We start from the raw sequence: 27,274 nt of genomic DNA on the forward strand, positions 1-27,274 counted from the left end.
AAAAGAACGGTGCTCCCTCGAAGGAGTGGGAGCCCTGCTTCAATCGTCTACTTTTGGGTTAAGACTTACCTGGCTGCTGAGGCGCTGTCATTCCCTGTTGCCACTCTCTGCCTGCCTGACGCTGATACCGCCAGTGCCGTGGGCTGTGTGTCTCGGTCTCCCCCGCCGCCGCTTCCTCCACCTACACGGCCGCCGAGGGGGGGGCCACAGCAACCAGAACCCATCGCAGCATTGCCCCGCCCACCCACGGACACTTCCGCGCCCGGAGGCGCTTAAAAGAACGGCGCTCCCTCGAAGGAGTGGGAGCCCTGCTTGAATCGTTCACTTTTGGGTTAAGACTTACCTGGCTGCTGAGGCGCTGTCATTCCCTGTTGCCACTCTCTGCCTGCCTGACGCTGATACCGCCAGTGCCGTGGGCTGTGTGTCTCGGTCTCCCCCGCCGCCGCTTCCTCCACCTACGCGGCCGCCGAGGGGGGGAGACCACAGCAACAAGAACCCACCGCAGCATTGCCCCGCCCACCCACGGACACTTCCGCGCCCGGAGACGCTTAAAAGAACGGCGCTCCCTCGAAGGAGTGGGAGCCCTGCTTGAATCGTCTACTTTTGGGTTAAGACTTACCTAGCTGCTGAGGCGCTGTCATTCCCTGTTGCCACTCTCTGCCTGCCTGACGCTGATACCGCCAGTGCCGTGGGCTGTGTGTCTCGGTCTCCCCCGCCGCAGCTTCCTCAACCTACGCAGCCGCCGAGGGGCGGGACCACAGCACCCAGAACCCACCGCAGCATTGCCCCGCCCACCCACGGACACTTTCGCGCCTGGTGGTGCTTAAAAGAACGGCGCTCCCTTCGAAGGAGTGGGAGCCCTGCTTGAATCGTCTACTTTTGGGTACGACTTACCTGGCTGCTGAGGCGCTGTCATTCCCTGTTGCCACTCTCTGCCTGCCTGACGCTGATACCGCCAGTGCCATGGGCTATGTGTCTCGGTCTCCCCAACCGCCGCTTCCTCCACCTACGCGGCCGCCGAGGGGGGGGGCCACAGCAACCAGAACCCACCGCAGCATTGCCCCGCCCACCCACGGACATTCCGCGCCCGGAGGCGCTTAAAAGAACGGCGCTCCCTCGAAGGAGTGGGAGCCCTGCTTGAATTGTCCACTTTTGGGTTAAGACTTACCTGGCTGCTGAGGCATTGTCATTCCCTGTTGCCACTCTCTGCCTGCCTGACGCTGATACCGCCAGTGCCGTGGGCTGTGTGTCTCGGTCTCCCCCACCGCCGCTTCCTCCACCTACGCGGCCGCCGAGGGGGGGACCACAGCAACCAGAACCCACCGCAGCATTGCCCCGCCCACCCACGGACACTTCCGCGCCCGGAGGCGCTTAAAAGAACGGCGCTCCCTCGAAGGAGTGGGAGCCCTGCTTGAATCGTCTACTTTTGGGTTAAGACTTACCTGGCTGCTGAGGCGCTGTCATTCCCTGTTGCCACTCTCTGCCTGCCTGACGCTGATACCGCCAGTGCCGTGGGCTGTGTGTCTCGGTCTCCCCCGCCGCCGCTTCCTCCACCTACACGGCCGCCGAGGGGGGGGGGCCACAGCAACCAGAACCCATCGCAGCATTGCCCTGCCCACCCACGGACACTTCCGCGCCCGGTGGCGCTTAAAAGAACGGCGCTCCCTCGAAGGAGTGGGAGCCCTGCTTGAATCGTCTACTTTTGGGTTAAGACTTACCTAGCTGCTGAGGCGCTGTCATTCCCTGTTGCCACTCCCTGCCTGCCTGACGCTGATACCGCCAGTGCCGTGGGCTGTGTGTCTCGGTCTCCCCCGCCGCCGCTTCCTCCACATACGCGGCCGCCGAGGGGGGGGGCCACAGCACCCAGAACCCACCGCAGCATTGCCCCGCCCACCCACGGACACTTTCGCGCCTGGAGGCGCTTAAAAGAACGGCGCTCCCTCGAAGGAGTGGGAGCCCTGCTTGAATCGTCTACTTTTGGGTACGACTTACCTGGCTGCTGAGGCGCTGTCATTCCCTGTTGCCACTCTCTGCCTGCCTGACGCTGATACCGCCAGTGCCGTGGGCTGTGTGTCTCGGTCTCCCCAACCGCCGCTTCCTCCACCTACGCGGCCGCCGAGGGGGGGGGCCACAGCAACCAGAACCCACCGCAGCATTGCCCCGCCCACCCACGGACACTTCCGCGCCCGGAGGCGCTTAAAAGAACGGCGCTCCCTCGAAGGAGTGGGAGCCCTGCTTGAATCGTCCACTTTTGGGTTAAGACTTACCTGGCTGCTGAGGCGCTGTCATTCCCTGTTGCCACTCTCTGCCTGCCTGACGCTGATACCGCCAGTGCCGTGGGCTGTGTGTCTCGGTCTCCCCCGCCGCCGCTTCCTCCACCTACGCGGCCGCCGAGGGGGGGGGGACCACAGCAACAGGAACCCACCGCAGCATTGCCCCGCCCACCCACGGACACTTCCGCGCCCGGAGGCGCTTAAAAGAACGGTGCTCCCTCGAAGGAGTGGGAGCCCTGCTTGAATCGTCTACTTTTGGGTTAAGACTTACCTGGCTGCTGAGGCGCTCTCATTCCCTGTTGCCGCTCTCTGCCTGCCTGACGCTGATACCGCCAGTGCCATGGGCTGTGTGTCTCGGTCTCCCCCGCCGCCGCTTCCTCCACCTACACGGCCGCCGAGGGGGGGGGGCCACAGCAACCAGAACCCATCGCAGCATTGCCCCGCCCACCCAGGGACACTTCCGCGCGCGGAGGCGCTTAAAAGAACGGCACTCCCTCCGCGTCGCGGGAGGCGCGCGGGCGACGCCGGGCTAAGCCCGGGACAAGGGTGGGCCCTCTTAGGCCCTCAGAGGCCAGAGGAGGCTGGGCTGGGCCTCCCTCCCTTCGATGTGCAACCTACGGCGAGGGCACACTGTTTGTACAAGACTCTAGTAAGCAGATCTACTTAAAGCCCTTTAATTGGCCTTCTTGATACTTGATAAATGTACAATTACAGCTCTGTCTGAGACAGCACTAAAGGCTAAGTGTGATTTCACCAGCTCTCCATTGTTGTTAGTACGCATCATGACTTTGCCTGTCTCCAAAGAAAAATCTTTAGTGAGAGGAGGAGGTAATCGAGGAACGTTAGACAATTATGTCATTAGAGCTAGCGCAGGAATTGACAGGGATATCGCACTTGCTGAGCGTGGGGCCGAGAGACGTCGTTCTGTTGAGTTTATCAAGAACAAACGTTCATCTCTGGGCCCGTCACAGCTAGCCATGTCACCGCACTCCAGCACGCTTCGCGAAAGCGGGGGTTTTGATGCATCTTTCTGTGACAACATACCGTTACTCCTCCGAGATAGAACCCCCCCATCCGAGTCAAATAATGACTTGATCATAAACCTTTCTGCTTCGTTTGGTAACACGATACCAGAGGCAGAAGCCTTGCCAGATACATCCTCGCCAATTGTAGAGACTGTCCAAACATCTAACACAATTCCCAAAAACCCTCGAGTACAAGGCCCACCCCCGAAAAAAAGGAGAAAGAGGGCGAGTGGACCACAGAGAAATAAGATTAATCCAACTAATTTTGGTAATTCTAAGAGCTCCTCATCCAATGCACCTACATTACCCGCACCAGCTATTCCACCACACTTCCCAATAATAGAAACACCTGGCACTGACCTAATGGGAAGTATTGAAAAACTGATTAGATCTCTCACACTCCCCTTAGTAGAGAGACTAAAAAGAATAGCCCTACAGTTGGGGAATTTAGAACAGGCAATCGGGGAAATCAAAGAGGGAACTAAGGATCTATCAAAGCCCCCACTAGTGCCCTCAACTACTGCATCAGCCCCAAACACTATTATCCAAAAGGAAGTAAAATCCACAAATCAAGTTAAATCGAAAAGCCTGAAACCAATGTCCCCAAAAACAATTAGGCAAAAAGCAAAAATCATAGATAAAGAGGCTCAGGTAGGTGGGAAACCCAATTTCTCAGGAAGTGCCCAAAAATCTAATGGCCATGAAGATTCTGCGAGGACATCCGTGCCTAAGAGGCAAAATGTGGAACTGCCTCCGGAAGCAGCTCCGCTTGTGGTGGTCCTCACGGGAGTCCCAGTCTTAGAGGATGGGAAGAGAGAAGACCAATACCAGCTAAAAAATAAAGTTATATTTTGGCTCAGGCAGAACCGACCACTTCCTCCAAACGTAAATGGTGAAATTTTAAACGTTAGGCGTCTTCCCTGGTTAGGATACAGAATAAAGGACATTATGGGGGATATTATTATAATAAATTTCAGAGATAAAAGGGCAGTTAGACATGTTTTAAACTGGTCCCCCTCAAACGGCAGCAATGCAATTATAGCACGCAAATTGCCCTACTTTTACCCTAGAGCACTGATGACCTCTGTAACTAATTCGAGGCCCCTATTTCGAAATCAGGACGATTGCATTAGATCTTTACTCCAACATCAGGATGATCACTTTAGGCCCCCACTTAAACATCAAGCTGATCGCTTCAGGCACCCACCTCAACATCTGGACGACTGCTTTAGGCCTCTACTCCCACATCAGAAGGATCACTATAGACCCTTATATCAATATCAGAATAATGTTTTTAGGCCCCTACCTCAAAATCAGGATTGTTGTTTTGGGCCTCCATCTCAGCCTCAGGTTGATCGCTTCAGCCCCTCACTTCAATATCAGAATGGTCACTTTAGGCCCCCATCTCAACATCAGGATGGTCGTTTTAGGTCCCCATTTCAATATCAGGATGACCGCTTTAGGCCCATATTTCAACATCAGGACGATCACTTCTTACCTGTCTATAACCGCTACGCGGTATTATCAGGTTTGGAGGGAGTGGACTGACTTGATTTTCGGGGCATAGTAGAGGATGCTGCTGATAGTCCAGAAAAGGTGTCTTCTACAAGCATAGAACTAAATACTAACTATACTGCTTATGTCTCCTATGTCTCTAATCCGAGACGTAAACGGTCTCAGGTCACATCCACTGATCTGTTGGGCAAGTCCATAGGCCTGAATCAGGCCCATTCTATCCCTGTTTCCCAACAGGATCTAAATCCCAATCCTGTCACTGGATCCGCATTAGATACACAGGGATGTATAGGGGAGGAGAAAAAACCCCGTATTGCAGTTCTATTTTGGAACATAGCAGGCCAACGATCTAAGGTCATAAATGACGAATGGAGGGACTTTAGCCCTAAATTTGATATTATAGCGCTTCAAGAGACCTGGACTGTTGACGTGATACATATGGAGGGATTTAAAACCTATTTCACACCTGCCCAACCTTCCATCTCAGGCAGAGCGAAAGGAGGTCTAACAATTTATGTCTTAAACCTCCTTAATACTACGGAAGTAGTGCCTATAAATCTGGATCCTAACTTTCAGATTCTTAGGCTGAGCTTAAACAACAGGGATAACTTCCTTATAGTGAACTATTATAATAACCTTCCTGATGTTGAGGCAGTGAACTTGGTATCCTTGATCCGGTCTATATTAATAACCAAAACAAGGAAGACAACTAATGAAGAGGTAATTATTTGGGGGGGATTTCAATCTGGGACCATGCCTTACTGGTAATAATAATATCTGTGGTATCCTGAATGAATTTGAAAACCCCATTTCGCATTTTAGACACTCTACCCTAGGTAATTGTTTAAATGAAATCTCATTTGTGTTAGACCTGGTCCAGGCAAATACCCTGAACAAGGAGAATTTAATACTGGCTCCTACATTTCACGGGAGAGGATACCAAACAACTGTAGATTACATCCTGGTCTCAAATGGTTAGAGGACTATAGATGCAGGATTTACTAGACACACAATTGCACTTAGCGATCATTATCCTCTCAGCATTTCTCTGTCATTGTCCCATAAACCGAAGAGTGGCCTGGGTTCCATTTTATCACAATATAATCTGGCATTAAACAGATTAAATGGATATGCGCTGAAATGGGGGAAAGTAGACCCTATGGAAATAACAAAGTCAGTGATAGCGAGGGCCTACCCCTCCATTATGAAATGCCTTACTCCAGATACTACACGTCCAGAAGTCATTGATAACTTTGAATTGATCGTTAAAGCGATTAACGAGGCTCTGTGGGTAGAAATAAAACACAAGTCTAAAAAGAGGAAGGGTTGGTTTAACCACAAGTGCACGGTTGCTTACTCCAATTTAAAAACTGCATTGAGAAAACTGGTGAGGATCCCACACGAGATAACATCATTAAGGAAAGCTTATAACTCTGCATTAAAAAACAGGAAAAAAGAACTAAAAAACCAACTCTGGGACCAATTGCATGAAACCTGCATCCATAAAAATTCGGCTGCTTTTTGGCAAGTGGTCATGTCTCCCTTTTTAACTGACAATACTAATCATGCAAAGTTAGATTTAGCAATAGAGGAAAAGGAATGGGTTCTCCATTTTTCCAAGATTTTTTCAGTCGGTCCGGAGTTTGCGAAACCTCAGGACCTAAAATCTCAGAACTCTAATTCCCGGGACGTCCGAGATAGTGCCTATCTCATCGACCTACAGTTCTCATTGAAACAAACCTCCCAGGCTCTGAGAGCAAGTAAAAATGGGAAGGCACCGGGCCCAGATGGCGTCCCTATTGATTTATTCAAAGCTCAAATGGACCTCTGGACCCCCCTTCTAACCAGAGTCCTGAACGCAACTTGTAATATAGGCTTACTGGTTTCATGGTCAAAATCCGTACTAGTTCCCATTTTTAAAAAAGGTGATCGGGAGTCAGTAATCTGCTATCGTCCAATCTCTCTTTTAGACTCCCTTGGAAAGGTGGCAGGTCGAGTCATTTTAGAGCAATTGCAAGATTGGGAGGACGATGGCAGGATTATCTCAGATCTACAGTACGGGTTTCGCCAGGGCCTGGGGACCATCGAACAGGCTCTAAACCTTTCACTACTGATAGATAAGTATGTTTACATCAAAGGAGGAGACCTGTACATGGTCTATGTGGACTTATCATCCGCATTTGATTGCGTTTCCCACTCCAAACTTTGGACATTACTTCTTGACATGGGGCTCTATTGAATCTGGTCAAGTTCCTGAGGGAACTTTACTCAAATGCCACTGCAAGAGTGCGTTACGGGGTGGGGGGGGAGCTGACGGAAAAGTTCCCAGTAGAAAAAGGGGTTAGGCAAGGGTGTGTCCTGGCCCCTTTCCTCTTTACACTATATACTAACGGGTTGGAAAGAGAGATGATGAAGGGGTGCCAGGATCTCCCAATGGTGAATAGTCGTCCAATACCTGCACTCCTCTATGCGGACGATACCGTCATATTAGCTCGTACCCCCCGTAAACTTCAAAAGAATTTGGACAGATATTCCACATTTATGGCAGGCCTTGACCTGAAGATAAATATCAGTAAAACCTTTGTCATGAGGGCAAGTACTGGCCACAAAAGCAAAAGTAAAATGAGGGGCATCTATCTGAATCAAGAAAAAATAGCAACTACACAAAAATACTCCTATCTAGGCATAACAGTAGATCATAAACTATCCTGGAAACCGGCTGTAGAAACGAGAAAACTTCTTTTCTTAAGAACAACTACAGCCCTTGTCAACTTTACCAGGAAGTTGGGAAAGAGAGCTCCCTCTGAAATTATTACGATCTATAAAGCTAAATGTCTATCTGTGGCTTTGTACGGGGCGGGTCTCTGGGGCTTTGTGGCTACGGATAGCATTCAGAGAGTCGAAAATTATTTTCTGAGATTTCTTCTTGCACTTCCTGGGAGTGCGGGTACCTTTGCCTGTCACACAGAGCTAGGTCTTGTATATGTGACGGACCTAGCCAAAGTTGAACCACTTTTATTATGGCGCAGGATTTGGACTTCGGATAAAGCAACCCTTACCCAATCTATTCTATCCGACTGTCTAAAAATGGACAATGCTCGCAGGTCCAGGTGGCTGTGGTACATTGTGAGGTTTTTTCACGACTTGGGTTGGGATAAATATTATCATAATCCCTCCTCAATACGTGAGGTTTCGAGGAAGGTCTTAAAAAAGAAATGTCTTGCCCATCTCGAAGAACTGAGACTGATGAGTCAAGCCGCCAAACCTTCTGTTACCCACAGTTTAATGATACAATTGGTACCCACTATACAGCCGTACCTCACTTATAACACCACGAGTTATGAGCGTTACCTTCTGGTAAGATTCAGAATGAATTTTTTCCATCGAATGGTTGCATTTCCAGCTCGAAACAACTGGGCTAAAGAACTTTCTTGTTGTCCCTGTGATGACACTTCTTTACAATCGACTTTGCATACCATTCTTTTCTGTAAATTTTATACTGAACCCAGGAAAAAATGGCTTATTCCGTTCCTGAGGCATATTGGTTATAGACAATGTCGCCTAGCTTTACTTTTTTTACAGATGTTGGAGGGAGAGCAGTTGGTATTTATAGTAGTTAGCTTTCTTAAATGTATTGTTCGCCATCGTAGGAACTTAGATTAATATTGTACGGAGATCACTTCAGAAATGTATTAACATAACCATGTAATGTCTTGTTTTTTAATTTTAATGGATTTACTCTGTTGGTTGTGAATTGTTTTAACCAAAGATCAATTAGTTGTTATGCATATGCCCTTTTTTGTTTCCTTGTAAAAAGACTAGGTGGGGTATATATTTTTTAACCTGTAAATATCATGTTTTTTCTTTTTCTTTTTTATTTTTGTACTTAGGTACGGTATTTTTATTGTATGTCTTTATGTATGATCATTTTATTGTATGCTTTTATGATTTGCAACCAAAATCGAAATAAAGCAAGAATTGAATTGAATTGAATTGAGTGGTGGTACTTATTCTATTTCTGTTGTAGCTAATATTCCAAAAAGCAAATAAATATGGAAATTGTATGCTTTATTGGTTTTAACAAGGCATGACAAATTGGATTATGAAAAGTCTAAGACGATGCCCCTGTATCCATGTGAAATGGTGACACATTACTGGGAAGAAAAGTTGGCGAAGTTAAGTAAGGCTAAGCGAGAAGTGATGGGTGCAAGATCATAGTAAGCCAAAGTGCTGATTGTATTGTCTTTATAAAGCGCTTTCTTACCCTTGTAGATTCCAAATTGTTTCCCATGTGGACAAGTGTCCACTCCATTATGTATGATTCCATGAGAGTTGTTGGCAGAGTTGTCCATGGAAGATGTCCTGGTGTTGTGTGTGAGAATTCTAATTGTGCTCCAGTCACGTTGCAGAAGACATGCTGCAGTCCAGTGTTGTCTAAGGAATGTAGTGAAGGAGTGCGAGATGGGATCGTATTTTGCAGATGTTGGAGCCACTTGATTATGTTTCAGGAAACAGGTCTTTTCTGAATTCAAAGAAGTTGCTGATTATCCTTATTTTCTTAGTGAAAGGGATGCTGACACAAAATTCATTTTATATCTTTTATATTACGGACATTTTTTTGATTATATTGTAAATTTCTATGCCACTTTCTGCAATGGCGAAATAAAGTGATCGAATCGGAATCTTAGCGAATGTGTTTCTTAGATGGAAACATACAAAGAGAATGATTTACCACCTAATAGTTTTTATAAGTGTGGAGTTGGTCAAGAGAAGATCTGTTTCGGATTTGTAGTTAGCCCTTTTCACAGTATATTGATTCTACAAAATCAGAAGTTGGGTCTCCTGCTGGGTGATGCGGAACGTTTTGGATTATATTCTTCTAGAGATGGGGGCAGTACAGTGCCTTCAGGGTAGATGTTGCATCTGTTCGGGTATAGTACTTATCTAGCTGTGGTGTTCTGGATCCATTGTAATTTGCTCATTTGTGTCTAGGGAGCCCAGTATCAATCAATCAATCAATCATGCCATTTGTATAGCGCACTACTCACCCGGGAGGGTCTCAAGGCGCTTGGGGGGAGGGGTATGCTACTGCTCGAACAGCCAGGTCTTGAGTTGTTTCCTGAAGGCGAGATGGTCCTGGGTCAGCCGAAGGTGGATGGGAGGGAGTTCCAAGTCTTGGCAGCCAGGTAAGAGAAGGATCTTCCTCCGGCGGTGGCTCTTCGGATGCGTGGTACGGATGCGAGGGCGAGGCTGGTGGACCGTAACTGGCGGGTGGGCGTGTAGAAGGTCAGGCGGTTGTTGAGGTACTTGGGGCCCAGGTCGTGGAGAGACTTGTGTGCGTGGGTGAGGAGCCGGAACGTGATCCTCTTGTCGACGGGGAGCCAGTGCAGGTTCCTCAGGTGGCTGGAGATGTGGCTGCGTCGGGGGACATCCAGGATGAGTCGGGCGGAGGCGTTCTGGATGCGCTGGAGTCTTTTCTGTAGCTTAGCTGTGGTTCCGGCGTAGAGGGCGTTTCCGTAGTCCAGTCGGCTGGTGACGAGTGCCTGGGTGACAGTCTTCCTGGTCTCGGTCGGGATCCAGCGGAAGATCTTGCGAAGCATACGCAGGGTGTTGAAGCACGATGAGGAGACGGCGTTGACTTGTCTGGTCATCGAGAGGGAGGGGTCCAGGATGAAGCCCAGGTTGCGTGCGTGGTCGGTTGGCTTGGGTGCGGTGCCCAGGGCCGGGGGCCACCAGGAGTCGTCCCAGGCGGAGGGCGAAGATCCCAGGATGAGGACTTCCGTCTTGTCCGAGTTCAGTTTCAGGCGGCTGTCCTTCATCCACTCAGCGACGTCTTTCATCCCTTCGTGTAGGCAGGTTCTGGCGGTGTCGGGGTCTCTGGTGAGGGAGAGGATCAGCTGGGTGTCGTCGGCGTAAGAGATGATGTTGAGGTTGTGCTGGCGTGCGATGGCTGCGAGAGGTTTCATGTAGATGTTGAAGAGGGTGGGGCTGAGTGAAGATCCTTGCGGGACGCCGCAGATGACTTCGATGGCCTCGGAGCGAAACGGGGGGAGGCGGACTCTTTGTGTTCTTCCGGCGAGGAACGAGATGATCCACTCCAGTGCCTTCTCTTGGATACCGATGTTGCTGAGGCGCTGGACTAGGGTGCGGTGGCAGACCGTGTCGAACGCAGCGGAGAGGTCCAGGAGGATGAGGGCCACTGTTTCCCCCTTGTCGAGCAGGGTCCGGATGTCGTCGGTGGCTGCGATGAGGGCGGTCTCGGTGCTGTGGTTGGCTCTGAAGCCGGACTGCGAGGGGTCGAGGGATCCGTTCGTCTCGAGGAAGGCGGTCAGCTGTCTGTTGACGATCTTCTCGATGACTTCAGCAGGAAAAGGGAGGAGCGAGATGGGGCGGAAGTTTTTGAGATCGGTGGGGTCCGCTGTAGGTTTCTTCAGAAGGGCGCTGATCTCGGCGTGCTTCCAGCTCTCCAGGAAGGTGGCGGTGTTGAAGGAGGCGTTGATGATGTTCCGGAGTTGGGGTGCGATGGTGGAGTCGGCCTTGTTGACGACGTGGTGTGGGCAGGGGTCGGTCGGTGATCCGGAGTGGATGGTGTTCATCGTGCGGGCTGTGTCTTCGGTGGTCACCGTGGTCCAAGTGCGAAGGGTGGCGGTGGGGGGCATTGGTTCGACGGTTGGGTGCGTGGGTGGGGCGCCGAAGCTGTTGTGGATGTCGGCGATCTTGCGGTGGAAGAACGAGGCGAGGGAGTCGCAGAGGTCTTGTGACGGAGTGATGTCGTTGGTGCCGGTGCTGGGGTTGGAGAACTCCTTGACGATAGTGAAGAGCTCTTTGCTGTCGTGGGCGTTGTTGTCCAGTCGTTCCTTCAGGGATTTCTTGCTGGTGGTGCTTGCGGGTAGCGTGTTTGAGGGCGGTCATGTTGTTGGTGGTCCGGTCAAGGAGCCAGGCTTTCTCGAGGGTGCGGCAGGTCTTCTTGGAGTCCTTGAGGTCGTCGGTGAACCAGGATGCCTTCTTGCTTCTGGGTCTGCTGAGAGGGTTCTTTAGTGGCGCGAGGTCGTCGGCGCAGGCGGTCAGCCACTGTGTGAAGTTGCGGGCTGCTTCGTTGGGGTCCGTTGTGTTGGCGGGTGGGCTCTGGCTGAGGGAGGTGGTGAGCTGGTCTGCGGTGATCTTGCTCCAATTCCTGTGAGGTACCTGTTGCGGGTGGTGGTGGGTCGTGGATCTTTTGAAGCTGTAGTGGACGCAGCTGTGGTCGGTCCAGTGGAGTCCGGTGGCGTGGCTGAAGGTGATGTACTTGCTGGAAGAGAAGACGGGATCAAGCGTGTGGCCGGCGTAGTGGGTGGGGGTGTTGACCAGTTGCTTGAGTCCGAGGTTGGCAAGGTTTTCCAGCAGGGCGGTGGTGTTGCGGTCCTTGTTGTTCTCCAGGTGGAAGTTGAGGTCCCCGAGGAGGATGTAGTCAGTGGAGGGGAGGGCGTGCGGGCTGATGAAGTCTGTGATGTCTTCGCTGAATTGTGTGCGTAGTCCCGGGGGTCTGTAGACGAGGGTGCCTCTGAGGGTCGTCTTAGGGTCGGTGTGAATCTGGAAGTGGAGATGTTCGGCTGCGGCGAAGGAGTCGTTGGCGTCGGTCGTGATGCGGATGGTGTTCCTGTGGACGATGGCGCTGCCACCTCCGGTCTGGTTGATGCGGTCCCTCCTGATGATCTTGTACCCGTCCGGGATGGCGATGGCGATGTCGGGTGCAGAGGAGGCGTTCATCCAGGTTTCCGTGAGGAAGGCGACGTCCGGTGATGTAGCGTCGAGGAGGTTCCAGAGTTCCACGGCGTGTCTGTGGACGGAGCGGGTGTTGATCAGGATGCACTTGAGGTGGTTGCTGCTGGTGTTTGTCTTGGCGGGTGCGGGGCAGGTTCGGAGGCAGGTGAACTTGCAGGTGCAGCAGGTGAAGGGTCCGTGGGTGCATCTCGGGGTGGCTCGGCAGCAGGCGTGGGTCCGGCCGGCATTGAGTGCGTTGAGAGTGGCGGCGTCGTAGGTCAGTCGGGTCGTCTTGCCTCGGCGGGGAGGGCCAGGGGTCCTGGTGCTGGGCGCGGGCCAGGCGCGGACGGGCGCAGACGGGCTTACCTTTGGCACACCTTCGGCGCTCAATCGGCGCTCCCGCTGCGCGCGTCCGCTGCGCGGTCGCTCTGGGGGCATCATAAGTAAGGAGCCAGGAGGGAGGAGCAGCTGGGTGGCGGGAGCGGGGCGGCGAATGGAATCACAGGGGGGCGGGGCCGCAGGGAGGCAGCGGCGGGAAATTCCAAGAAGCAGCGGGCAGCGGGAAATTGTTATTGTTATTGTTATTGTTATAGTCAGCTTATATAGCGCCAAATCACCTGCAGGTCCCAGGGCGCTTTTGAACTGTCAGCCAGTGGAGGCTCCGCAGCAATGGGGATGCACGTGATCTTCTTGGAAGTTTAAAAATAAGTCGTGCCGCATCGTTTAATACCACTTGCAGTCGGTTCGTTAGTACCTTTGGTAGACCTAGGTAAAGTGCGTTTCCGTAGTCCAGCCTTGACAGTATGGTGGCCGAAATTACAGTGCGGAGCATGGACTGGGAAAGAAGCGGCACTAGTTTGCGCAGTTGTCTTATGAGCCCATTGCAAGTTCCCACCACTGCGGAAACCTGGCTCACCATTGAAAGAGCACTATCTACCTTAATGCCCAGGCTTTTTACCATGTTAACGGGGTTGGGGGTGGGGCCAAGTTCCTGAGGCCAGTATAGGTCGCTCCAGGGGGAGCAAGTATGTGACACTATTAGCACTTCGGTTTTCTCCGGGTTGATCTTCAGGAGATTCCTGGACATCCAGTTGACAGTATACCTAAGTACTTTCTGCGCCTGTAGCTGGGCCTGTGCAGTGTCATCTATGCTCAACAGCAGTTGGGTGTCATCAGCGTAGTTGAACACGCGACAACCCATCTCTGCCAGGGCGCTTATAAGTGGTTGTAGGTAGAGGTTGAACAGGAGGGGTGATAGGGCAGAGCCCTGCGGTACCCCACATGTGAGTTCCCCCACTCCTGACACCCCATCTCCCAGCTGGATCCTCTGCGTTCTCCCGGACAGGAATGATTCTAGCCAGAGATAAGCTGAATCCCGAAACCCCAATCCTGTCAGCCTTTCCAGGAGTAGGGTATGGCTGACGGTATCAAACGCCGCTGACAGATCTAAAAGTATCAGAGCGCTTGGATGTTTCCCGTCAGCCATACCTCTGAGGTCGTCCAGTACTAAGAGCATAACCAGCTCGGTACTGTGGTGAGCACGGAACCCCGCTTGCATTTCGTGAAGCAGCTGGTTAGATTCCAGGAAAACCGATAGGGATTTCAGGACGTGCTGCTCCAAGACTTTGGACAGGAATGGCAGCTGGGATATCGGTCGGTAGTTCTTTAACACTTTGGGGTCTGACCCCACTTTCTTTATGAGTGGCCTGACACGGGCTTCTTTGAAGCTAGCCGGTAGTTGCCCCATGTCCAGGGATTTGTTTAATAGGGACAGGATGTGATCTTCTAAAATAGGGCGGGCTAAGCGAAACACGCTTGGAGGGCAAGGGTCCGCTGGGGAGCCTGACTTAATTTTCCTCATCAGGAGTTCCAGGTCTAGTGGTTCAATCAGCGGAAAGCTAGACATAAACATCCCTGCTAGGGTTTTGACTTGTTGTGGATCTGTTGGATCAGTGGCAGTATTTTTTATTTCTTTCAGAATGATGTCTACTTTCTCTAAAAAATATGTCAGGAAAGCATCGCAACTAATTGTATTGTCCGTGTGTTGTGTACTCTTGCTAAGTTCCGTGAGAATTTTGAAAGTCTCTTTCTGGACATTTTCTGCTCTATTGATACGTGTTTCATAAAATAACGCTGTAGATTCCTGTATATGTCTTTTGTAAATGCGAAGGGATTTCTTGTATTGGTCCCGGGATACTTCATCTTTTTTATTCCTCCAGTTTCTCTCGATGATACGTAGCTCTCTCCTATAGTCTCTCAGGGCAGGTGTAAACCAAGGAGCAGCGGGAAATTCCCAGGAGCAGCGGGCAGCGAGCGAAGGAATCTGCAGGCAGGAGGCGGCAAAGGCAGGCAGGAGCGGCAGCAGGGAGTGGGGCGACCAAGCCCTGTGGAGGGCTGAGCGGTATGAAGCCAATTGACATAGTGAAGGCATCAGAAGACCAGAATTTGTGAGGTCAGGTCCCTGTCAAAGAATCTGTGTAAGAGAAAGTCCTGTGTAGGATTCTCATGATGAACAATGCACTTTTGGTGACGTGCTCAATCTGAGGCTGGACAAAGGGCGAAATAGTGGTCTAGATGCATTGCCATGAGCGAGTACTTCCTCCATGTCTCGTTAGCAGGCAGGTGAGAAGCTGGGCACCAATACAGTCTTTTCTGACCTTCTGGCAATAGTGTGCACATCAGTGATATTCCTGCCACTGGAGAACAGTCCTAAGACAAACTCGTTGTCTATTGTAGTGCGACCAGATCACTCAAGCTTGAGGGAACCGCTGCAGACTAATCATGCATCTCTGGACAGCATTTCAGACTGTTGGCCTTCTGCGGATTAGGTGCCCTTACTCCGATGGCTAGCAAGGACTCAGGCCATCGGAGTAAGCTTTCTGGCGACAGAATCAATGGGGTGCACTGCAGATGGAGAGCTGAGGTCACTCTTCTCCCACTAGGGCAGGAGGACCAGCGGGGTACTCTGCACCCTTACAATGAAAGTCTTAAGTCGGGTTCTATCTTACCGTAGCCAGATTCACCTAAACAGTGTGGACTTCCCACCAAAAGCACAGAAGTCTTTAAACTGAGAAATGCTCATTTGGGAGGTACTGGCAAACATAGAATTTATGACATTTTGTAAATTGATTGTAAAAAAAGAAGCATCACCATTTTTGCAACTTGGAGGCCCGAAAAACCTTGCTTTTGCTCAAGAGGGTTTTAAACAGATACATTTACAAGAGCACTGCTCTTACCTGCATGCTACACCAAAGTGCCTTCGATTTGCCCCAACGTCACAGGGTCTGAGAGAGACATGTGGGTAGGCTGTGTGCACCTGCCGGATGTATGACGTTACAACGCAGGCTATTACAACGCCTGCCTTACAACGCGTTTTTTACATCGCATACCATTACAACGCATAGCGCTTTTGGGTGTTGGATAGTGAATAGTTTAATTTACATTCCAACTCCAGTCCCCGTGGACACTAGGGAAGGTTATTGGATAGTAAATTAACCTATTCCCTATCCTAGAGCGCCCCCCAGCGCAATGCGTTGTAATAGTTTGCGTTGTAATGACCGCGTTGTAATGGTAGTGCGTTGTAAAAGTTTCGTTGTAAGTGATGTTTACCGCACCTGCCAACCTATGTAAGTCACATGTGAGAAGGCGGGGTCAAGTTTCGCAGCCACATGTGGGCGCTGTAGTAGGTACCTGTGTGACTGGACCTGCCAGCCAAAGTCACACATGGAGTGCTGTGTACATGTATCACGTAGTAGGTACCAGTGTAACAGGGCCTGCCAACCTAAGTCACACGTGGGGTGCTGTTTGTATGTATCATGTAGTAGGTACCAGTGTAACAGGGCCTGCGAGCCTAAGTTATATGTGGGTGCTGTGTGCTTGCATCACGTAGTAGATCCCAGTCTGACAGGACATGCCAACCTATGTAAGTCACATGTGAGAAGCCGGGGTCAAGTTTCGCAGTCACATGTGGGATGCTGTTTGCATGTATCACGTAGTAGGTACCAGTGTGACAGGGCCTGCCAGCCTAAGTCACATGTGGGATGTTGTTCGCATGTATTACGTAGTAGGTACCAGTGTGACAGGGCCTGCCAGCCTGAGTCACATGTGGGACGCTGTTCGCATGTATCACTTAGTAGGTACCAGTGTGACAGCCTGCCAGCTTAAGTCACATGTGGGGCGCTGTGTACATGTATCACGTAGTAGATACCAGTCCAACAGGGCCTTCCAGCCTAAGTCACATGTGGGATGCTGTGTGCATGTATCACGAAGTAGGTACCAGTGTAACAGGGCCTGCCAGCCTAAGTCACATGTGGGGGGCTGTGTGCATATATCACGTAGTAATTACCAGTATGACTGAGCCTGCCAGCCTAATTCACATGTGGGATGCTCTGTACATGTATCACATAGTAGCTACCAGTGTAACAGGGCCTGTCAGCCTAAGTCACATGTGGGGCGCTGTGTGCATATATCACGTAGTAGGTACCAGTATGACTGAGCCTGCCAGCCTAAGTCACATGTGGGATGCTCTGTGCATGTATCACGTAGTAGCTACCACTGTGTACATGTATCTCGTAGTAGGTACCTGTGTAAAAGGGCCTGACAGCCTAAGTCACATGTGGGATGCTGTTCGCATGTATCACGTTGTAAGTACCAGTGTAACAGGGTTTGCCAGCCTAAGTCACACGTGGAGTGCTGTGTACATGTATCACGTATTAGGTACTAGTGTAACAGGGTCTGCCAGCCTAAGTCATAAGTGGGGCGATGTGTGCATATATCACGTAGTAGGTACCAGTGTAACAGGGTTTGCCAGCCTAAGTCACACATGGAGTGCTGTGTACATGTATCACGGAGTAGCTACCACTGTGTACATGTATCTCGTAGTAGGTACCTGTGTAAAAGGGCCTGACAGCCTAAGTCACATGTGGGATGCTGTTCGCATGTATCACGTTGTAAGTACCAGTGTAACAGGGTTTGCCAGCCTAAGTCACACGTGGAGTGCTGTTTACATGTATCACGTATTAGGTACTAGTGTAACAGGGTCTGCCAGCCTAAGTCATAAGTGGGGCGATGTGTGCATATATCACGTAGTAGGTACCAGTGTAACAGGGTTTGCCAGCCTAAGTCACACATGGAGTGCTGTGTACATGTATCACGGAGTAGGGACCAGTGTAACAGGTCCTGCCAGCCTAAGTCACATGTGGGGCACTGTGTGCATGTATCACATAGTAGGTACCAGTGTGACAAGGCCTGAACCTAAGTCACATGTAGGGCGCTGTGTGCATATATCGCGTAGTAGGTAGCAATGTGACTAGGTCTGCCAGCCTAAGTCACACGTGGAGCGCTATGTACATGTATCACGTAGTAGGTACCAGTGTAACAGGGCCTTCCAGCCTAAGTGACATGTGGGGCACTGTGTGCATATATCACGTAGTAGGTACCAGTATGACTGAGCCTGCCAGCCTAAGTCACATGGGGGATGCTCTGTACATGTATCACGTAGTAGCTACCAGTATAACAGGGGCTGGCAGCCTAAGTCACATGTGGGATGTTGTGTACATGTATCACGTAGTAGGTACCAGTGTAACAGGGCCTGCCAGCCTAAGTCACATCTGGGGCGCTGTGTGCATATATTACGTAGTAGGTACCAGTGTGACAGGGTCTGCCAGCCTAAGTCACATGTGGGATGCTGTTCGCATGTATCACATAGTAGGTACCAGTGTAACAGGGCCTGCCAACCTAAGTCACATGTGGGGCGCTGTTCGCATGTATCACGTAGTAGGTACCATTGTGACAGCCTGCCAGCCTAAGTCACACATGGAGTGCTGTGTACATGTATCACATAGTAGGTAGCAGTGTAACAGGTCCTGCCAGCCTAAGTCACATGTGGGTGCTGTGTGCATGTATCACATAGTAGGTACCAGTGTAACAGGGTTTGCCAGCCTAAGCCACACGTGGAGTGCTGTGTACATGTATCATGTAGTAGGTACAAGTGTGACAGGGCCTGCCAGCTTAAGTCACATGTGGGGTGCTGTGTACATGTATCGCGTAGTAGGTACCTGTGTAAAAGGGCCTGCCAGCCTAAGTCACATGTGGGATGCTGTTCGCATGTATCACGTAGTGTGTACCAGTGTAACAGGGTTTGCCAGCCTAAGTCACACGTGGAGTGCTGTGTACATGTATCACGTAGTAGGTACCAATGTGACAGGGCCTGCCAGCCTAAGTCACATGTGGGATGGAGTTCGCATGTTTCACGTAGTAGGTACCTGTGTAACAGGGTTTGCCAGCCTAAGTCACTTGTGGGGCGCTGTGTACATGTATCACGTAGTAGGTACCAGTGTAACAGGGCATGCCAGCCTAAGACATGTGGGGCGATGTGTGCATATATCACGTAGTAGGTACCAGTGTAACAGGGTTTGCCAGCCTAAGTCACACGTGGAGTGTTGTGTACATGTATCACGTAGTAGGTAGCAGTGTGACTGATCCTGCCAGCCTAAGTCACATGTGGTAGAAAAAACAAACAATATCCCAACAGGTATTATTCTGGATACAATTAAACATGTATGCTGAAAGCATTACTGGTACAGAAATAAGGACACTTGAATCAAGTTAAGTTTTGGTTGTTATTCATCATATACTTTTTACAAGAAGCACGGGGAAGCAAAATTTACAGTTATAGCAGCACTGTACGAGAAGAATCAATAACAACCCGATTGTACTTGGTGCTCAAGTATGTGCAAGTGACATAGGTGGCGACGCAAGTCATAATAGTGGACAGCGTGAGTGGCGCAAAGTGAGCAATTGTGCAAAATATATACAGTGAGTAGGATCATGTGGCTCAAGTGTAGATTCAATTACATTAGTGACTGATTTCGGTCATTAGCAATTCAAATGAGCCATTGTAGAGCATGCGCCATGTATTGCGCTGTGTTGTTGACGACGTTTCGATCCTCGTCAATTGGGATCGTCTTCAGGAGGGGGTTGCGTTGTTTGGATGGTGCTGAATGGTTTGATGGTATGCCAGAAAGTCAAAAGTGAAATCCCACGAGGTGGTTGATGCGGGCGCCTTCCAAGGGATCTGGATACATGAGCAAGAATGTCATTGGTGAATCGAGCACCGTCGAGGTACGTCTGCGGCTTGTTGATTCGTGGTGTCCGGAAGACCGGGGTAAAGAGCCTGAATAAATCAGTCGTGGGTCTGCATAGGATTCAATCCGGCGGCCGTGTTGAGTTTGTCGACAACACAGCGCAATACATGGCGCATGCTCTACAATGGCTCAGTACAATCGGGTTGTTATTGATTCTTCTCATACAGTGCTGCTATACCTGTAAATTTTGCTTCCCCGTGCTTCTTGTAAAAAGTATATGATGAATAACAACCAAAACTTAACTTGATTCAAGTCTCCTTATTTCTGTACCAGTAATGCTTTCGAGCATGCATGTTTAATTGTCTCCAGAATAATACCTGTTGAGATTTTGTTTGTTTTTTCTACCTTTCTACCCCGATCCCGACGTGGTGCACGGGTCACACTCCTGTAATATTTTATTAAGTCACATGTGGGGCGCTGTTCGCATGTATCACGTAGTAGGTACCAGTGTGACAGGGCCAGTTAGCCTAAGTCACATGTGGGGCGATGTGTACATATATCACGTATGAGGTAGCAGTGTGACTGAGCCTGCCGGCCTAAGTCACATGTGGGGCGCTGTTCGCATGAATCACGTAGTAGGTATCAGTGTGACAGCCTGCCAGCCTAAGTCACACGTGGAGTGCTGTGTACATGTATCACATAGTAGGTACCAGTGGGGGAGCGGCGTTTACAACGCAACTTTTACAACACAGTACCTTTACCACGCAACTTTTACAACGCAAGTCGTTACAACGACTTGCGCTGGGGGCGCTCTAGGATAGGGAATAGTTAATTTACTATCCAAAACCTTCCCTACTATCCACGGGGACTGGAGTTGGAATAGTAAATTAAACTATTCACTATCCAGCGCCCCCCAACGCAAGTCGTTGTAACGACTTGCGTTGTGAAAGTTGCGTAGTAAAGGCATGCATTGTAAAAGCATGCGTGGTAATGACATACATCCGTACCAGTGTAACAGGGCCTGCCAGCCTAAGTCACATGTGTGTGCTGTGTGCATATATCACGTAGTAGGTACCGGTGTAACAAGGCCTGCCAGCCTAAGTCACACGTGGAGTGCTGTGTGCATGTATCACGTAGTAGGTACCAGTGTGACAGGGCCTGCCAGCCTAAGTCACATGTGGGGCGCTGTGTGTATATATCACGTAGTAGGTAGCCGTGTGATTGAGCCTGCCAGCCTAAGTCCCACGTGGAGTGCTATGTGCATATATCACGTAGTAGGTACCAGTGTGACAGGGCCTGCCAGCCGAAGTCACATGTGGGGTGTTGTGTTAATTTATCACATAGTAGGTACCAGTGTACTAGGGCCTGCCAGGCTAAGTCACATGTGGGGCGCTGTTTGCAGGTTTTGCAGGGCATTTCATCCTGTACAGTCAGAACACTGAGTGCAAGTGTTTCAGGGCCCTTCAGCCTGTCAATCACCACACTGTGTGCATGTATCACGTAGTCGGTACCAGTTTGACAGGGCCTGTCAGCCCAAGTCACACATGGGATGCAGTTTGAACGTTTTTCAGGGCTTATCATCCTGTACAGTCAGAACAATGAGTGCAAGTGTTTCAGGGCCCTTCAGCCTGTCACTCACCACGCTGTGTGCAAGTATCGCAGGGCCTTTGACTCAGCATGTGAAAGTCACACGTGGGGCGCCGTGTGAAAGTGTCACAGGTCCTGCCAATCAGCTTGTGTACATCATACATGTGACGATGTGTGTACGTGTCTCAGGGCCCACCAGCCTGTGTCTGTCGTATGCGGATTGCTGTGTGCAAGTGTCGTAGGATATGCCAAACAGCCTGTGTGAGTTGAAGGTCCCCCAGCCTGTCACAGTAGAGAAGAGTACAGAAGCATGAACACCTCACTCACTCCAGTAATGTTGTTAAATGATTAATCTTGGTCCTTTTCTTTTGCAGGTCAAGTTGGGAACTGCCTGAATTGCAAGGGGGCAAAATCAGCGCCATCAGCGACTCTGACGGTGTTAACTATCCCTGGTATGGAAACACCACAGAGACCTACACGATTGATGGTCCCACCAAAAAGGATACCAAATTTACAGTCAGTATGAATGACAACTTCTACCCCAGCATCACGTGGGCCGTGCCAGTCAGCGAGGGGAACGTGGCCAGGCTTACCCACATTCATAGAGACCAGAGCTTCACCACTTGGCTGGTGGCCATCAATCCTGGCACACAGGAGATGGTGATCCTTCAGACCATCAAATGGCGAATGACGTTGGACATTGACGTAGACCCCAGCCGGCCTCTGGGGCAGCGTGCCAAGCTGCTAGAACCATTTGCTCAGGAGCAGCCACGGATCCTCAGCCAGAACGAGCCAATTCCACGCAGTGCCCTGGTCAAGCCCAACGCCAATGACGCTCAGGTGCTCATGTGGCGGCCAAAGGACAAAAGGCCCATCGTGGTCATCCCTCCAAAGCGACGGTGAACGCCTGCTGCGTAGCACGACTAATGCAGGGGTGGATGACACCTGAACCTCCTAGAGGGAAATAAAACCCAAGAAGGAAGCTGAGAAGCACTTTTAATGCAACCAACTCTACCTGGTACCACAGGGCGGGCTGTGCCCCTACAACACCCTCTTACAGACTCGGGTGGAAGAAACTGCCCTTGTCTTCGGGGGCAGTCGGTCATCACCCTGAATTTACTTCCTGCACATAAAGGTAGCAAAACGTATACGTCCACCCCTTCCCTTTCTTGATTTGGAATGGAAGTTGAGACGTGTGTTTCTCCCTCCTTCAAGTTTAAGACACCTTGAACTGTTCCTTGTTTGCAGATCGCGCTGCTGAGGCCTTATAGTGACCTTGTAATGCACATTGCCAAATTCCTGCCTTAAAATTCTGCTCATAGCCGAGGAATGGGATGTTACTAACAGGCCAAGTCCAAATTGTCATGCCAGGCCTCTCTTTTGGAAGGAGGGTGGCTGTGCTTGTTTTGTTGAATGCTTCTCTTGGGGTGGAGGCTGCTGCTTTGTAGAACTCTGTGTGTCCACAGGACTGTATCCGTTTCCCCATCCTCTGTCCCTGAAGGTCTAGACCCAGTGTGTCCTCAAGTTTGCCAGACCTTGAATCCCCAACTGCACTGTCTTCTCAAGCAGTATTTTCAGTGCGGCCTTTCCCTCCCCGGCAGTAAGTTACTCCCGCCCGCTTAGTGCTTAGAAGGTAGTGATTCAGTACCACATTCAGGGTTACTCTTAGAAGTACTAGATGTCACCAGTCTCCACTGGGGACAGAGCACATCCCTCACAGGCCTCTTGGAGATCCAGCACGATGAGCAGGGCCACTTCTTTTCCAGCAGCATAGCCGTGCCATGAAATGTGGGAGTTGCTTGTTGTTTAAGAGCTGTGGAAGGGAAGCCTCTTCCATCTGAGAGGACATATAACCAGGGACATCCTCTCATACTCTGTACCAGAGGAGCATGTGTACGTGCTTGAAGAAAGGGCATATGTACTGTAACAGAGGCGTAACAAAGGCGTTTGTATTATATTATATTGTATTGTATTTATTATTTGTAACGCGCAACTGTCACCCTACGGGTATCCTGGCGCCCAGTGGAAGACCATCTATATCACTAAGTGCCCCTAAAGAAGGGAATAGGCAGAAAAGAGCAGCACTGTCCATAGCGCTTCTTGGGGGGCGCAGATGTTCTATTTCCGTTCAGTTTTACAGCAAGTGCTGGGTATGGAAGTCAAGAGGCATAGATAGACCTGTATCCACGTCCCCGTGACCTGGGCTGATGGCAGACACTTTTCACTCAACTGGCTAGGCTTGATATGTCTATACATTGCAAGATCTCTCACCAGCTGGGTCCACCAATGCTTCTTCATGAACACCTCAGACATTTATTTTGCTTAGGTGACAGGTGACAGGTGCAGGCAGATTTTGACAGCATTGATTCTAAAATGTATGCAGGAACAACTCCAAACTATTGACTGACAAAATATCTACAACACAAATTTGTCCACCTTAAAAAATTCTCCATGCACATAAACCAGCTGTTAATCACTTGCCTCCGGATATGCTAATATTAAACATATAATAGGGAAATAACCCAGTCTATAAAAGGTTTTAAATGAGTTTGACTGGATTTAGGTATTTAAAATAGGTTGAAATGTATCGAAGACATTTTTATGGATGATTAATATTTCTGATGGATACTTCTTACTGTAAATTCATCACCTTAAGAATATCTTGAGGTACTAGACTGGATCCGTAGAATATGACAGCAAAGCTCCTGCACCCCAATAGCTGGCGCAGTGTTGCTCCACTGTTATTGCTACCATCCCAGAAGTGGCGGAGCAGAGCCACGTATAAGTGCAACTCATGTGTACTGATGTCAGTTCCTTTCTTTCTGTGCTGTTTGGATGGGATCACATTTCTACGACAATCTGCCAGGGAACAATGGGGCATATTATCAAGTAAGGGCGTTACATTATCGCCGCTTTTATCGGCAGGAAACTGCCGATAAAGCGGCGATAATGGGCTTGATAATATGCTCTATGAATTCCAATCGAAGCCCATGTTAGATGTGAAGACTGCCGACTTCACATCTAACATGGGCTTCGATTGGAATTCATAGAGCATATTATCAAGCCCATTATCGCCGCTTTATCGGCAGTTTCCTGCCGATAAAAGCGGCGATAATGTAACGCCCTTACTTGATAATATGCCCCAATGTCCCCATTAAAAAAAAGCATGATTCAAGCCGTGCCATAACCTCAAGAAGCATGTTATAGTGTGTGCAAAGAGGTGTAAAATACATGACATTAACAAATGCAGGATACTGCACATGTCAACCACAGAACTGCATGAAATATGTTTGTGATGCTTAGGCTCAAGCCACGACTCTCATGTTGCGTCACAAGTGTGCTACTATGCAACCAAAAGCAATTTAGGAGCGGGATGCTAGGCATAAAAAGAGTTAGCTGTCAAAGCACGTTTCCTAATCCCCCTGCAAGTCACTGACCCTGTCGTGGTCCCGATCCTGAGTCCACGGCCTCAAAAAGTCCACTACTCAGTTGAAGTCTTCCAGTAAGTCAAAGTTGGAGTTTAGACATAAGCACAAAAAGGCCCAGCAGGACCTGACCCCATCCTGCCATTCAAAGAAAGCGCAAGGGCGTCAAGAAAGAAATCGCACTCCTCTGTTGTCACTCAAATCTGACCTGGTCCCGCATTTTGTCTCAGAAGGTCGAAAAGTCGACATCACAACAATAGAACCCTTCATAGAGGCCATGCTGCAAATCTTCAATGTGATTCCAGTGCCGCCTGGTGCTCCTTAGGGTCCACAGAGCTTCAAGGGCTTCCAGTAGACTTTCAGTGGCTGGTCTTGCACCATTGCAGCCTACCTCTTCGTGACCCGCTACAGGGTGGCACTGGTTCTTTCCATGCAAACCCAACTTTGCTGGCTCAAGATCAGGTCCTGAGACCCCGAGCCAATGTCGGCTCACTCCAAGCCTATGTCTCTGTATGAGATCACAAAAGTGCAATGAGCTCCTATGCAATCTGACTCTAATCTGAGATCTCTGTAACAATGCAACAGCTCTTGTAGTGTTACAGAATTCAGGCTCTCTTTGAACCTGATTCTAATTCAGTGCAGCACACACCCAATGTCCCTCAGGACGCTTATGAGCATGGGGAGGGAGGTCACTTACTTCCTCCTCCATATTTTGATGTTGCCTACTATGTAGGCCTTCAGAATTCCAGTGGGCTAGATACATGTACTAATTCTCATATGACGGACAACATGTCTGCCATGTGGTACTGTGACAAGCAAGGTAAAGTGGGCTCCTGGATACTTTGCTGGAAGGCACTATGCGTTTGGAGGTGGCAGAACTAACAGGAAATCTTTCAGCTAGCCAATCACCTTTCGCGGTCCTTAGAGGTCAGAGCGGACAAATTGAGTAGATGTCACCTGCCGACTACGAAGGCCATCTCCATCCCGAGGTGGCTCAGGGCGGCTTAATCCAGTCTGGTTTGTTCTGGCTAGATCTGTTCACCACCATTGAGAAGGCACAATGTCAACATTATTGCATGCTGGAATTCCTCCAAGGCATTATCTTGGAGACTAATTCTGGCTGGAATGAAATAAAGAATGGCCTCTTGTCTCAGCAAAAGGGCAGGGTTTGCCATCAGAGTCTCCACAACCTACACCTCGAAGTATGGCGTTTCAGTGGGGGGACTTGAATCTGTTGGACTTTTCTACGGAGATGGTCGTGTCATTCTTGTGGCCATTCGTTCCCCCACAAAGTCTTATCTACGCTGGGTGCTGGGGCCTAAAACACTGACTCTTTACAAGCACAGATTTAAGATTTTCTTCTGCTCCTTCGTTAGCCCTGGAAGGGCATGTCGGGGATTTGTTGAAATATTGTCAGCCCTTTTGACCTTTCTGTGTTTGCCTGATTAACTGTCACTGTTTAAGTCCCTGTTTGAAAAGTGTTTCATAAAGAGTTTGACTGGCATCTTTCTGTTCAAGCTGGTTGTCATACCACAAAGGAAGTGGAACTTGGTTTTAATGTGCCGCTTGTGCATGCCCTTCAAACCAGTGTCCAGGTCTTATTTACGACTCTTGAGTCAGGATAATCTTCCTCATTGTAATTACGTTAGTAAGTAAGTCATGTGAGTTAACTGCAAGTCTTTTCGGTGCAACAACACTTCACCACCTTCCAGGAGAAGTTAATGCTGAGCCCCTAGGCTGCCTACTTACCTAATGTTGTGTTGAATCCATATTGAATTTCTTGCGATCACTCTGCCAACGTTTTTTCACTTTTTTCACTCCACCACACCCTTGAAAGGAGGAGGCACTCATTGGCTCCACCCTAAAAGAACATTGAGCTTTTATATTTCTGCACAAGTGTCCATTGTGCAGAAGATCAGTTCTTGGTAGGATTCTCTGATGCGAAGAAAGGGAAGATTACTCAGAAAAGCACCTTGTCAAGATGGATAGTCCTCCGCATCAATGTCCGCTATGTGCAGGCCGAGAAGCAACCCCCTGAAGGTCTGCGGGCTCATGCGATCAGGGATGAGGTTGCTACAATGGCATTGGCAAGGGGGTGCCAGTTTACGAAGTGGGTGTTGATACACATGTTCACGAAACACTACTGTCTTGACATCCAGGTCCACCCGTGGGCCGTTTTGCCTGCTCAGTCATGCAAAACTGTCTAGTCAGGCATCCCGCCGCGAGTGGCCGTTGTGGAGATTAAGCAAGCTATTGCCCAGAGTCGCAGAGTGTGAACCCGTGAATCGAGTAGGCACCAGAGCAAGAATTGTCGAGTCCATGGACATTTTAGGACTCAAGACCCCACCGAGCCGGGAATTGAACCCTGGTCCCGGGCTGACCTCTGCTTCCAGGTCTGCCTCCTCTAACCAGTGAGCAACACTTCTCCATATTTCTGGTAGATTCCTCACTGCCCTCCCTCTGGAGTACTGAACATTATAATAATGTTCAATGCTAGGTTATGGATCAGTATCACCTGCAATGTTTTCAAAGTGCTGTGCCTTGCTGTAAAATTCTCCAGCTTTCGTCTCCTGCCTGGGGATATTCTTAAAGTGGGAAAGCTGTGATCAAATAGAGTACTCACC

The 27,274-nt window shown here is 49.8% G+C and overlaps 1 protein-coding gene across 10 annotated transcripts in view; it reads left to right on the plus strand.

Annotated features, from left to right (window-relative positions):
* The window catches only part of FAM78A (family with sequence similarity 78 member A), a 984,894-nt gene that overhangs the window by 422,163 nt on the left and 535,457 nt on the right, over nucleotides 1–27,274 (plus strand). For 4 of the 10 annotated variants that reach the window (XM_078646202.1, XM_078646204.1, XM_078646203.1 and 1 more), the window contains one exon: nucleotides 21,600–24,118. The exons of the other annotated variants lie outside the window; for them this stretch is intronic. In XM_078646202.1, coding sequence (XP_078502328.1) covers nucleotides 21,748–22,128 — 381 coding nt within the window. In that variant the 5' untranslated portion in view covers nucleotides 21,600–21,747 and the 3' untranslated portion in view covers nucleotides 22,129–24,118. Of the gene's footprint in view, nucleotides 1–21,599; nucleotides 24,119–27,274 lie in introns of those variants that run through there. 10 annotated transcript variants of the gene reach the window in all.

The sequence above is a fragment of the Lissotriton helveticus genome, chromosome 5_1, assembly GCF_964261635.1.
Source record: "Lissotriton helveticus chromosome 5_1, aLisHel1.1, whole genome shotgun sequence".
NCBI classification, from domain to species: domain Eukaryota; kingdom Metazoa; phylum Chordata; class Amphibia; order Caudata; family Salamandridae; genus Lissotriton; species Lissotriton helveticus.